The 14,364-nt window shown below is 47.2% G+C and overlaps 1 protein-coding gene across 1 annotated transcript in view; it reads right to left on the bottom strand.

Annotated features, from left to right (window-relative positions):
* Positions 1-2,759: 2,759 nt before the first annotated feature.
* LOC149331949 (uncharacterized) overlaps positions 2,760-14,364 on the bottom strand; it is a 27,954-nt gene continuing 16,349 nt past the window's right edge. The window contains exons 4-5 of the mRNA XM_089555609.1: positions 4,957-5,089; positions 2,760-3,414 (exon numbers count right to left, since the gene is read on the bottom strand). Coding sequence (XP_089411735.1) covers positions 3,135-3,414; positions 4,957-5,089 — 413 coding nt within the window. The 3' untranslated portion in view covers positions 2,760-3,134. The remainder of the gene's footprint in view (positions 3,415-4,956; positions 5,090-14,364) is intronic.

The following is a 14,364-nucleotide window of genomic DNA, read 5'->3' as shown; positions in this document are numbered from 1 at the left end:
CTTGGTTTGCTCTTTTCCCCGGGATGTGGGGAGCTCCCCGACGTGCGTGTTTACGAGAAGTGCCTCACGCGTCCAAGGTGGAGCTTAAGGTAAGGCCTCGATCGCGTCAGAATCTGCCCTGGAAGGGTGGGGGGGGGCTTTACATCTTAAAACCTACATGAAGGCTGTCTAGAAACTTGTAGTGTCTCAGGTATTTGCAAAGAAAATGACGGAAACAACAGTCTATGGGCCGGTATAGGAAAGCAATAGAACCTCAGAGGCTATAGCTACTCGCCCATGGGTCGAAAACGTTATCAAAGCGCAACAGTTCGTGAGTTCGTACAGTTCTTCAGGCACAGCGTACACATCGTCTTACCCTTTTCGACGAGGAAAATTTTTTTTTGTCTCCTGGCCTCTGTATTTGTCGCTTGCGCTTTTGATCGGAGCCATCATTCCACGCAACTGCTTCATTACGCCCTTCCAGGTTGGTGACACCCATTGTTCAATTTTGGCACGCCAATTTGGGTCAACGGTTTCCTAGCCCTTCATAGTGGACGTAATGTTAACTTCTCTTCGAAATAATGCTTCGATGCCAGGCAGCACTATTGTACAGTCTCGTGAAATAAAAAGCGGAAGATGAAGCAGCTTCCAGAAATTATAATGCGGTAGAGATCCCCGGTGTTGTGCTCCCGTGTGCTATTCTTTTGCCTTTAGTATGTACAGGTGAATAGCAACCTTTACCTCCAGATTCTTGGCCTATCCCCCAGTGTGGGTATGTGCCATATTTTCAAAGGCTAACAACAACATAATGCGGCGGCCCAACTTGAGTCTGTCCGCAAATGGCGCAGAAATCTCTGGGCTAGATGGTGACGATGGACGTCAAGACACTGTAATGGAGTTATGACGTTATAGGGTTTCCCACTGCTAGCCTCCACCCTGGATAGTGGCTCTCAATTGCATCGAGGCACCCTACTGTTGGTGGCGATGGACGTCAAGACACTAATGACGTTATAAGGTTCCCCAATGTTATCGCCAACCCTGGATAGTGGCACTGGCATCAAGGCACCCTACTGGCCCCAACCTGCCAAGCACTTATCTGGTGACTCTATATTTCATAGTCCGCTCTTGAGCTGGCCAACGTTCACGAGGTTATGCTACACAAGACCTATATAATTCATGATAAACAGAAAACCTCTACACCAAGGGATCAAACCTGGCTTGTCGCAGAAGTAGCACAAGCTATTCCACCCATACGCAGCGACTCGCCGTTCGTGGTGCTTGGTTTCGACGTTGCCGCTGGTGCCGCTGCAATCGCACGCCGTGCTTACCATGTTTTGTAAATAGGCGACCGTAGCCCTAGCGCAGTAAAATATCCGATGCGGATGCCAAGCGCGAAACAGCGCTCTGTACCCACTCTGCTTGCACAGCACACACTTCTGTCGAAATACTACCAAATCGCTTTTGTGAAATAAACGAAGCCAAACTGTTTTGAAACCACCTGGAAACAACTTGTTTGATTTCTTCTTTCTGTCGAGTTCTGAAAACTGGTAAACTGTAGGGTTTAATGTCTCTAAGCGACGAATGGGCCATGAGGGACACCGTTCTAGAGGGCCTCGGATTACCGACACATGTGGTTCTTTCTCTTGAAGCGCTGCAACCGCGCAGCGACTGGGCATTTTTGAATTGCGCCTACATATGAATGTGACCGCAGGGGCCGGGATTAAATCCCGCGCACCTTAGGATCAGCAACCTAACAGCATAGCTATTACTCCACCAAGACTTTTATTTTTACTTTCATGATATATTGGAGATTATTCCGCAACCATTAACAACAATCACTATGTGAACAAAACTGAAACATGCTTTCATGCCAGCTTGCTTGCTTTTGAAGACTGTGAAACATCTTTGGATAAATAACTCTAAATATATTTCGTTCCCGTTTTGATTGAAGGCTTTTTCGGAATACTCTCGCAGCGTGCAGTTCGACTAACCCGTGACGCGTTCTTAAATTTAAGTTAGAAACGCCAACTTGCATTGGCCGCTTATCACAATATGCGCTACAAAGCTGGGCCGCGGAACAGTGATGCTGGGCATGCTACTATTGTAACAGCCATAAAGTGAAGGTTCAGTGCGAAACAACCTCCCTGTTCCCTGTGTGCAAGGGAACACAGTAACCTCCTTCAGAAAGGAAGTTGTTGTTGTTTGCCTCAGTAAACAATGCACAAAGGAAGTTAAATAATGCTACTCCTCGTCGTCATCTCTCTGCTTTGTTTCCCGCTTTATATTAACAACGTGAACAACTTGTCTCATACTACAACCTTATTAACCGTTTATCATCAGCGACACCTCTAACTGATGCAGGCAGGCAACTGCATGACATTAATGGCATTTCAAAGGGTTTGGTTTGGTTTATTGGGGTTTAACGTCCCTAAGAAACTCAGGCTATGAGGGACGCCGTAGCGAACGGCTCCGGAAATTTCGACCACCCGGGCTTCTTTAAAGTGCTCTCACATCGCACAGTAGAATTTCATTCATAGAATTTCAATTAGGGCCTCTAGAATTTCGCCGTCATCAAAATTCGGCCGCCGCGGCCGGGATCGAACCCACGTCTTTCGGGTCAGCAGCCGAGCGCCGTAACCACTGAGCCACTGCGGCGGGCCATTTCAAAAGGCTTTTTTTTTTTTTACTTTTTTTATGCCCTCTTCCTAAAGTGTTCTCCATTCAGTTGTATCCGCTACTAAATTGATTTCTGCGCCGCAAACACATTTCAGACACACATTGTAGTAAATGCTTTATTCATGAGCAAGGCTTATGGCTATAATGAAAACTGTACATTTCCTTCGTTCATTTTCTCCACGAAATCCATCCTCTTCCTCTCTCTTTAGCTGCCGTAATTAAGTCATAGAAGTTCGGGAGACATTAGAACGATATTATTTGAAATAGCTCTACTTGTACTTGTGTACAAGTAGTACTACTTGTAAGATTCAGCAAACAATAACCACTAGCAGGCTGTTTCTTTCTTTTTTTCTAAACCTGGAAGCCTAAACAGAATTCATTTCTGGGAAGGTACAAAAGGCGGCGTAGATGGCCTGCTTTGCGGAATGGCAATCCTGCTTGCAAGTCCGAAGGCGTAGTAAGGCGATGCTGACGTCGCGTCATGGCAGCTGCCTGCGGACGACCTTGGAATGCCTGAGTGTGCTCGCCAGGGTGACCAGCGGCACGATGAAATTGTCCGTGTTTAGCTCGGAGGGGTCGAGCCTCTGCAGCGGTGTTAGCGTCCCGCATGCCGGCGAGTCCTTGGTGTAGACTCCGCAGACGAGGCCCAGGGTCTGTCCGAACACGTTCTCCGCCAGAGTGGCCACCAGTTTGGGCGCGTCGGTTCCGTTGCATCCGACCAGGGCTTTGTTGTAGCAACCCAGCAGGTCGTAGTAGTAACTGCGAGCGCCCAGGAGAATACGGAAAACATGGATCGTGTGCAGTAATCGCCAGTCATTATGGCCAAGCCATCATTCTCTTTTCTTTCGCCTGACGCCGCATGGTGGAATATGATTCCTAGCAAAACGATTCCTACTACGGGGCGAACACAGAGCGAGATATTAATCTATATTTGTAACGCAGCACGTGGAGACAGGAAGCGGCCAGAGTGGGTGAGGGAATAAACGCGGGTTAATGACATCCTAGTCGAAATCAGGAGGAAGAAGTGGGCTTGGGAATGCGAAGGCAAGATAATCGCTGGTCCTTAAGGGTAACGGAGTGGATTCCAAGAGAAGGCAAGTGTGGCAGGGGGAGGCGGAAAGTTAGAGGGTGGATGAGATTAAGAAGTTTGCGAGGATACGAAGGCCACTGCTGCCAAAGGACAGGGTTAATTGGAAAGACATGGGAGATGCATTTGCCCTGCAGTGGGTGCAGTCAGACTGATGGTGATGATGATGACTAGGCGTCGCGCAGAACTTCAGCTAGAGTAAGCTTGATTTTGGTATAAGGCAAGGGTCAGCATGACCAGCTGGAGAATAAGCTGGCCATAATCACCCTGGTCAGCTGTCAGCTAGCTGAGTCACTACCTATGCTACGTGCGACTCGAGCAGAAGAAAGAATAAGGAAAACAAGGGAGGGGAGGGGGGATGGGGGAGCTGTGCGACTGAAACTCATAAATGCACTGGTTCAAGAGCAGCATATTCACAGAAAGTGTTTTGAAATGCATCGCAACTATATAAAAGCCTTCCACAACTTGTGCTGGTCCAGGTGTCAATCAAGCCATGAAGAGCAGCCTACGTTGTACATGTGATGTCACTAAATACTGGTCTCTTTAGAGCTATAGAGAGCAGCCTCTGAACGGCAACAAAGGCTGGTAGTGCATAAATGGGCAGGATAGGTAGGCATATTCCCTGTAGCGTAGCTCCTTTACCATTGCTCTTCAAAGGCAGAATTCAAAAGTATTAGGCTCACTTAAGAATCACGGATGCCACTCTTACCAAAGCAAATAACTTTTCATGATATACCTCACCAGCAGCATTCTCTTCCACCAGCTGTGCAATAGTCTCTACATGCAGGGGTAGAACAGAAAATGGCAGTTTATTGTACCAGTTTATGATTCCATTACTCAGTAACGCAGTTTAAAACAGAGCGTATTGTTATTAGCAGCTCCAGTCCAGAAAACGAAACTTACTGAACACTCTTCGTAAGGGAGCAGTTCTGTTTAGTATTAGTTGCTCACGGCACTTGGCAGCGCTGTTTAGGTTCCCAGAGGACACAAATAAATATTCCGCCGAATGCGCCTTTGTTGGATGATTTGGTTTTTGTTGGTCCTTGTCATAGTCTGAAGCGACGATTCCCAGTGTGGCTGGACGTCGCCTCACCTGAGCTTATGACATTCAGAAGTATTAAGCAATGAATGAAATAGAATAGCTGTACTGTCCCGTCGTGTGTTCGGGAACGAGGAGCGTCGGCGAAAGAGAAAAAGCAGTGCACACGTCTCACCAGCAGCCGTAGGCCACTTGGCTCTCCAGCGGCGCCTTAGCGACGGCCGTGTTCAGGTCGATTACCAGCTCCCGCATGCACCTGTTCATCTCGACGCCAACCTTGTTGATGCACCGGATCGTGTTGTTGTACACTGCATTGCAGGAGGAAACAGCAGAAAAGGGTGAGCAGAAAATTAGGGATCCCAGTGCAAAGCTATGGGGGCACTTTGGCAGCCTAAAGTGCGCTAGGCGAAAGCTTTTGTCGCCCTACTTCGACTGCCAATGACTACCCATGTTACGGCTGTACCGCTTGGGAGCCATCCTCCTCCCCTAGTTGCCGCACACCGACAGACGACGGAGCAGCGCTCGACGCCGCCGCGCCGACAGCTCCACCTATCGACGAAGATGACGTCACCTTTTGGCAGCTGCACTCGTCGATGAGTCACCCCAGGGACTTGATGTAACGCCGGACGGACGGACGGACAGGAGAATAAGCCATTAAAGGCTTTCGCCTTAATAAGTAGGGCAGTCTAAAATAGCCATGGTAGTTCTAATGGGTCCGTTTAGCGCTCAAGGAAGCACTAATATATTGATGGTTGCGTGGCATCAGTATGATAGCATGTCCGGTAACTGCGCTATTCGGGTTCCCAAATCTCGAGTGCGTGCTCAGACACTAGTATATGGCAAGAAGCAGACTAAAACAATGATAAGCAACGCAGCTGTGACGTCGAACCTTGCACCTATCTTCGTTCTGTGGTTCGCGAAGCGGCCGCTAAGCTGAGCGCATTTTTAGCAGAGCTGGAAAAAAATAGGGATCAATAACAGCCGCCGCTTTATTCGCCTTAACTGGAACCAGACATCGGAGATATAGCGTACATTTCGCACCAGAATGAAGTCTGTCAGTTGATAACCATCATGCTGGTTCCAAATGGTCGCTGTATCTCCAATGCCTGGTTCAAGTTAAGTCGAAGAAAGCGGCGGTTGTTATGCATTCCTATTTTTTTTTCAGCTGTGCTACAAATAAGCTCACTTGTCAGCGGCCAAGTCATGCAATTTGGCGCTGTGAGCAAGCGAGTCATTCATTTTTAAGGGCACATATCCGACGTACCATGAGAGCAGTTTCCTCCTACCAGTAACGCTTACATTGTATCTGGGTATAAAAACAGTGACGAAAAAAAAAACGTTTTACAGTCATACCTTTGTTTTCAAAAACCTTCTCATACATATTACAACTGAAAACAGCGTCGACATCATAAGAAAAATGCTTGTGCAATTTGTTTCACGTAACGAGGTTCTTCACGGCTTTTTAGACACAGCGGATTACAATACCGTACTCTGCAGTGACCGTATAGCTTCAGTTAATGTAAGGACCCGCCATGAAAGGTAACCGAATAAAAAGTGGCGATGATATAATAAGAACAGTAAGTTAATGAAAATTTTGGCGCCATGAGCACAATATACAGCACTCGCAAATGGCAATAAGCATTCCTACGTGACTATGAAACTGCCCTGTCTCTGTTTCCGGCACCGTAATTGCATGGTAATGATCAGATAAAAATGCATATTGTCGCAATTTCAAGGTGAAGCAACGTTCGTCTGCGACGACGCCAATAGAGTGACAGGAATGCTTGAGCAAGAGCTGCGCAGATCATGCCAGCTAGCCCCATGCCTGTCCTAAACAGACCGAAGGTTTAAAGGCTTTCATTTCGCAACAAGGTGTTGCGAGGAAAATACCAGGTAACAAGCTGCATTGGCAGCTTGAAGGATCGTGGCTTTTTTTTCTGCATAGCGTGATTAACGCTAGCGCATGAAGGTCGCGAAAGGGAAGCAAAAATTGCATACGAAGCCGTTGCCACAGAACTTAAGTGAGCTTGAGTATCTCTCTCTTGTGGGCCTGCATCAAACCGTGGCCAATCCCCCGTAGTGGATGTGCGCCATTACATCAGAGGCCACCAAAAACCTCCCATATACGAAACTAGGTTCCGTTGACTTCCGCTGGGAATACGTTGAGTCAAATATACACTTCTCACACGCATTTATTGCGGACGTTCCGACCGTACCGTGGCCGAAACGTCGACAATAAATGTGTCTTTGAGAAGCGCTTACTTCAATCAACCATATATATATATATATATATATATATATATATATATATATATATATATATATATATATATATATATATATATATATATATATATATATATATACCCCTTATATACCTATATATACCTATATATGACCCCTTCTTCTATATATATATATATATATATATATATATATATATATATAGGAAGGGGTATGAGGGGCTCGTTATAAATATGAAAGAAACCAACAGCCACAGAAACCAAGGGGCACAGGGGATTTTTTTTTTTTTTTAATTTATTTATTTTGTTGTGCTGATCAATTCAGAATATCACTGAATATGTTATCGCTTAAAGCTAATTGATTAGAAAAGCAGAAGAAAAAACAACCACTGCCGCCGGTGGGATCCGAACCCACGACCTCCGAATTACGCGTCCGGTGCTCTACCTCTGAGCTACGGCGACGGCTGTCCAATCTTCTGCTTTCGGGGGTATTTATGTTTACAAGTAACCTAACCTTAACCTTGAGAGTGTTCATCAGCGCCACCCACGTTCATAAGCGGCGGACGTGGAACGTCCTGAGTTCCCGCAGGTGTGACGTAGAACGTCATCGAACGGAGAGGGTGGAAGCTGCGTGAGAACCCTCTTATGCTTCCTATGGCGTCAAGGCTGCCAGAACCGAGGCCCTCGCTAAGCAATTAAGCAAACAAGGGAAGGGGTATGAGGGGCTCGTTATAAATATGAAAGAAACCAACAGCCACAGAAACCAAGGGGCACAGGGGATTTTTTTTTTTTAATTTATTTATTTTGTTGTGCTGATCAATTCAGAATATCACTGAATATGTTATCGCTTAAAGCTAATTGATTAGAAAAGCAGAAGAAAAAACAACCACTGCCGCCGGTGGGATCCGAACCCACGACCTCCGAATTACGCGTCCGGTGCTCTACCTCTGAGCTACGGCGACGGCTGTCCAATCTTCTGCTTTCGGGGGTATTTATGTTTACAAGTAACCTAACCTTAACCTTGAGAGTGTTCATCAGCGCCACCCACGTTCATAAGCGGCGGACGTGGAACGTCCTGAGTTCCCGCAGGTGTGACGTAGAACGTCATCGAACGGAGAGGGTGGAAGCTGCGTGAGAACCCTCTTATGCTTCCTATGGCGTCAAGGCTGCCAGAACCGAGGCCCTCGCTAAGCAATTAAGCAAACAAGGGAAGGGGTATGAGGGGCTCGTTATAAATATGAAAGAAACCAACAGCCACAGAAACCAAGGGGCACAGGGGATTTTTTTTTTTTTTAATTTATTTATTTTGTTGTGCTGATCAATTCAGAATATCACTGAATATGTTATCGCTTAAAGCTAATTGATTAGAAAAGCAGAAGAAAAAACAACCACTGCCGCCGGTGGGATCCGAACCCACGACCTCCGAATTACGCGTCCGGTGCTCTACCTCTGAGCTACGGCGACGGCTGTCCAATCTTCTGCTTTCGGGGGTATTTATGTTTACAAGTAACCTAACCTTAACCTTGAGAGTGTTCATCAGCGCCACCCACGTTCATAAGCGGCGGACGTGGAACGTCCTGAGTTCCCGCAGGTGTGACGTAGAACGTCATCGAACGGAGAGGGTGGAAGCTGCGTGAGAACCCTCTTATGCTTCCTATGGCGTCAAGGCTGCCAGAACCGAGGCCCTCGCTAAGCAATTAAGCAAACAAGGGAAGGGGTATGAGGGGCTCGTTATAAATATGAAAGAAACCAACAGCCACAGAAACCAAGGGGCACAGGGGATTTTTTTTTTTTTAATTTATTTATTTTGTTGTGCTGATCAATTCAGAATATCACTGAATATGTTATCGCTTAAAGCTAATTGATTAGAAAAGCAGAAGAAAAAACAACCACTGCCGCCGGTGGGATCCGAACCCACGACCTCCGAATTACGCGTCCGGTGCTCTACCTCTGAGCTACGGCGACGGCTGTCCAATCTTCTGCTTTCGGGGGTATTTATGTTTACAAGTAACCTAACCTTAACCTTGAGAGTGTTCATCAGCGCCACCCACGTTCATAAGCGGCGGACGTGGAACGTCCTGAGTTCCCGCAGGTGTGACGTAGAACGTCATCGAACGGAGAGGGTGGAAGCTGCGTGAGAACCCTCTTATGCTTCCTATGGCGTCAAGGCTGCCAGAACCGAGGCCCTCGCTAAGCAATTAAGCAAACAAGGGAAGGGGTATGAGGGGCTCGTTATAAATATGAAAGAAACCAACAGCCACAGAAACCAAGGGGCACAGGGGATTTTTTTTTTTTTTAATTTATTTATTTTGTTGTGCTGATCAATTCAGAATATCACTGAATATGTTATCGCTTAAAGCTAATTGATTAGAAAAGCAGAAGAAAAAAAAAAGCAGAAGAAAAAACAACCACTGCCGCCGGTGGGATCCGAACCCACGACCTCCGAATTACGCGTCCGGTGCTCTACCTCTGAGCTACGGCGACGGCTGTCCAATCTTCTGCTTTCGGGGGTATTTATGTTTACAAGTAACCTAACCTTAACCTTGAGAGTGTTCATCAGCGCCACCCACGTTCATAAGCGGCGGACGTGGAACGTCCTGAGTTCCCGCAGGTGTGACGTAGAACGTCATCGAACGGAGAGGGTGGAAGCTGCGTGAGAACCCTCTTATGCTTCCTATGGCGTCAAGGCTGCCAGAACCGAGGCCCTCGCTAAGCAATTAAGCAAACAAGGGAAGGGGTATGAGGGGCTCGTTATAAATATGAAAGAAACCAACAGCCACAGAAACCAAGGGGCACAGGGGATTTTTTTTTTTTTAATTTATTTATTTTGTTGTGCTGATCAATTCAGAATATCACTGAATATGTTATCGCTTAAAGCTAATTGATTAGAAAAGCAGAAGAAAAAACAACCACTGCCGCCGGTGGGATCCGAACCCACGACCTCCGAATTACGCGTCCGGTGCTCTACCTCTGAGCTACGGCGACGGCTGTCCAATCTTCTGCTTTCGGGGGTATTTATGTTTACAAGTAACCTAACCTTAACCTTGAGAGTGTTCATCAGCGCCACCCACGTTCATAAGCGGCGGACGTGGAACGTCCTGAGTTCCCGCAGGTGTGACGTAGAACGTCATCGAACGGAGAGGGTGGAAGCTGCGTGAGAACCCTCTTATGCTTCCTATGGCGTCAAGGCTGCCAGAACCGAGGCCCTCGCTAAGCAATTAAGCAAACAAGGGAAGGGGTATGAGGGGCTCGTTATAGATATGAAAGAAACCAACAGCCACAGAAACCAAAGGGCACAGGGGATTTTTTTTTTTTTTTTAATTTATTTATTTTGTTGTGCTGATCAATTCAGAATATCACTGAATATGTTATCGCTTAAAGCTAATTGATTAGAAAAGCAGAAGAAAAAACAACCACTGCCGCCGGTGGGATCCGAACCCACGACCTCCGAATTACGCGTCCGGTGCTCTACCTCTGAGCTACGGCGACGGCTGTCCAATCTTCTGCTTTCGGGGGTATTTATGTTTACAAGTAACCTAACCTTAACCTTGAGAGTGTTCATCAGCGCCACCCACGTTCATAAGCGGCGGACGTGGAACGTCCTGAGTTCCCGCAGGTGTGACGTAGAACGTCATCGAACGGAGAGGGTGGAAGCTGCGTGAGAACCCTCTTATGCTTCCTATGGCGTCAAGGCTGCCAGAACCGAGGCCCTCGCTAAGCAATTGCTTAGCGAGGGCCTTAGCGAGGGCCTCGATTGCCTATTGCTTAGCGAGGGCCTCGGTTCTGGCAGCCTTGACGCCATAGGAAGCATAAGAGGGTTCTCACGCAGCTTCCACCCTCTCCGTTCGATGACGTTCTACGTCACACCTGCGGGAACTCAGGACGTTCCACGTCCGCCGCTTATGAACGTGGGTGGCGCTGATGAACACTCTCAAGGTTAAGGTTAGGTTACTTGTAAACATAAATACCCCCGAAAGCAGAAGATTGGACAGCCGTCGCCGTAGCTCAGAGGTAGAGCACCGGACGCGTAATTCGGAGGTCGTGGGTTCGGATCCCACCGGCGGCAGTGGTTGTTTTTTATTCTGCTTTTCTAATCAATTAGCTTTAAGCGATAACATATTCAGTGATATTCTGAATTGATCAGCACAACAAAATAAATAAATTAAAAAAAAAAAAAATCCCCTGTGCCCCTTGGTTTCTGTGGCTGTTGGTTTCTTTCATATTTATAACGAGCCCCTCATACCCCTTCCCTTGTTTGCTTAATTGCTTAGCGAGGGCCTCGGTTCTGGCAGCCTTGACGCCATAGGAAGCATAAGAGGGTTCTCACGCAGCTTCCACCCTCTCCGTTCGATGACGTTCTACGTCACACCTGCGGGAACTCAGGACGTTCCACGTCCGCCGCTTATGAACGTGGGTGGCGCTGATGAACACTCTCAAGGTTAAGGTTAGGTTACTTGTAAACATAAATACCCCCGAAAGCAGAAGATTGGACAGCCGTCGCCGTAGCTCAGAGGTAGAGCACCGGACGCGTAATTCGGAGGTCGTGGGTTCGGATCCCACCGGCGGCAGTGGTTGTTTTTTCTTCTGCTTTTCTAATCAATTAGCTTTAAGCGATAACATATTCAGTGATATTCTGAATTGATCAGCACAACAAAATAAATAAATTAAAAAAAAAAAAAATCCCCTGTGCCCCTTGGTTTCTGTGGCTGTTGGTTTCTTTCATATTTATAACGAGCCCCTCATACCCCTTCCCTTGTTTGCTTAATTGCTTAGCGAGGGCCTCGGTTCTGGCAGCCTTGACGCCATAGGAAGCATAAGAGGGTTCTCACGCAGCTTCCACCCTCTCCGTTCGATGACGTTCTACGTCACACCTGCGGGAACTCAGGACGTTCCACGTCCGCCGCTTATGAACGTGGGTGGCGCTGATGAACACTCTCAAGGTTAAGGTTAGGTTACTTGTAAACATAAATACCCCCGAAAGCAGAAGATTGGACAGCCGTCGCCGTAGCTCAGAGGTAGAGCACCGGACGCGTAATTCGGAGGTCGTGGGTTCGGATCCCACCGGCGGCAGTGGTTGTTTTTTCTTCTGCTTTTCTAATCAATTAGCTTTAAGCGATAACATATTCAGTGATATTCTGAATTGATCAGCACAACAAAATAAATAAATTAAAAAAAAAAAAAAATCCCCTGTGCCCCTTGGTTTCTGTGGCTGTTGGTTTCTTTCATATTTATAACGAGCCCCTCATACCCCTTCCCTTGTTTGCTTAATTGCTTAGCGAGGGCCTCGGTTCTGGCAGCCTTGACGCCATAGGAAGCATAAGAGGGTTCTCACGCAGCTTCCACCCTCTCCGTTCGATGACGTTCTACGTCACACCTGCGGGAACTCAGGACGTTCCACGTCCGCCGCTTATGAACGTGGGTGGCGCTGATGAACACTCTCAAGGTTAAGGTTAGGTTACTTGTAAACATAAATACCCCCGAAAGCAGAAGATTGGACAGCCGTCGCCGTAGCTCAGAGGTAGAGCACCGGACGCGTAATTCGGAGGTCGTGGGTTCGGATCCCACCGGCGGCAGTGGTTGTTTTTTCTTCTGCTTTTCTAATCAATTAGCTTTAAGCGATAACATATTCAGTGATATTCTGAATTGATCAGCACAACAAAATAAATAAATTAAAAAAAAAAAATCCCCTGTGCCCCTTGGTTTCTGTGGCTGTTGGTTTCTTTCATATTTATAACGAGCCCCTCATACCCCTTCCCTTGTTTGCTTAATTGCTTAGCGAGGGCCTCGGTTCTGGCAGCCTTGACGCCATAGGAAGCATAAGAGGGTTCTCACGCAGCTTCCACCCTCTCCGTTCGATGACGTTCTACGTCACACCTGCGGGAACTCAGGACGTTCCACGTCCGCCGCTTATGAACGTGGGTGGCGCTGATGAACACTCTCAAGGTTAAGGTTAGGTTACTTGTAAACATAAATACCCCCGAAAGCAGAAGATTGGACAGCCGTCGCCGTAGCTCAGAGGTAGAGCACCGGACGCGTAATTCGGAGGTCGTGGGTTCGGATCCCACCGGCGGCAGTGGTTGTTTTTTCTTCTGCTTTTCTAATCAATTAGCTTTAAGCGATAACATATTCAGTGATATTCTGAATTGATCAGCACAACAAAATAAATAAATTAAAAAAAAAAAAAAATCCCCTGTGCCCCTTGGTTTCTGTGGCTGTTGGTTTCTTTCATATTTATAACGAGCCCCTCATACCCCTTCCCTTGTTTGCTTAATTGCTTAGCGAGGGCCTCGGTTCTGGCAGCCTTGACGCCATAGGAAGCATAAGAGGGTTCTCACGCAGCTTCCACCCTCTCCGTTCGATGACGTTCTACGTCACACCTGCGGGAACTCAGGACGTTCCACGTCCGCCGCTTATGAACGTGGGTGGCGCTGATGAACACTCTCAAGGTTAAGGTTAGGTTACTTGTAAACATAAATACCCCCGAAAGCAGAAGATTGGACAGCCGTCGCCGTAGCTCAGAGGTAGAGCACCGGACGCGTAATTCGGAGGTCGTGGGTTCGGATCCCACCGGCGGCAGTGGTTGTTTTTTCTTCTGCTTTTCTAATCAATTAGCTTTAAGCGATAACATATTCAGTGATATTCTGAATTGATCAGCACAACAAAATAAATAAATTAAAAAAAAAAAATCCCCTGTGCCCCTTGGTTTCTGTGGCTGTTGGTTTCTTTCATATTTATAACGAGCCCCTCATACCCCTTCCCTTGTTTGCTTAATTGCTTAGCGAGGGCCTCGGTTCTGGCAGCCTTGACGCCATAGGAAGCATAAGAGGGTTCTCACGCAGCTTCCACCCTCTCCGTTCGATGACGTTCTACGTCACACCTGCGGGAACTCAGGACGTTCCACGTCCGCCGCTTATGAACGTGGGTGGCGCTGATGAACACTCTCAAGGTTAAGGTTAGGTTACTTGTAAACATAAATACCCCCGAAAGCAGAAGATTGGACAGCCGTCGCCGTAGCTCAGAGGTAGAGCACCGGACGCGTAATTCGGAGGTCGTGGGTTCGGATCCCACCGGCGGCAGTGGTTGTTTTTTCTTCTGCTTTTCTAATCAATTAGCTTTAAGCGATAACATATTCAGTGATATTCTGAATTGATCAGCACAACAAAATAAATAAATTAAAAAAAAAAAATCCCCTGTGCCCCTTGGTTTCTGTGGCTGTTGGTTTCTTTCATATTTATAACGAGCCCCTCATACCCCTTCCCTTGTTTGCTTAATTGCTTAGCGAGGGCCTCGGTTCTGGCAGCCTTGACGCCATAGGAAGCATAAGAGGGTTCTCACGCAGC

Source organism: Amblyomma mixtum, chromosome 8 (genome assembly GCF_055824585.1).
Source record: "Amblyomma mixtum isolate Tamu chromosome 8, ASM5582458v1, whole genome shotgun sequence".
Lineage (NCBI taxonomy): Eukaryota > Metazoa > Arthropoda > Arachnida > Ixodida > Ixodidae > Amblyomma > Amblyomma mixtum.
The sequence above is the reverse complement of the archived record's forward strand: the minus strand, read 5'-3'. Positions and strand labels throughout refer to the sequence as shown.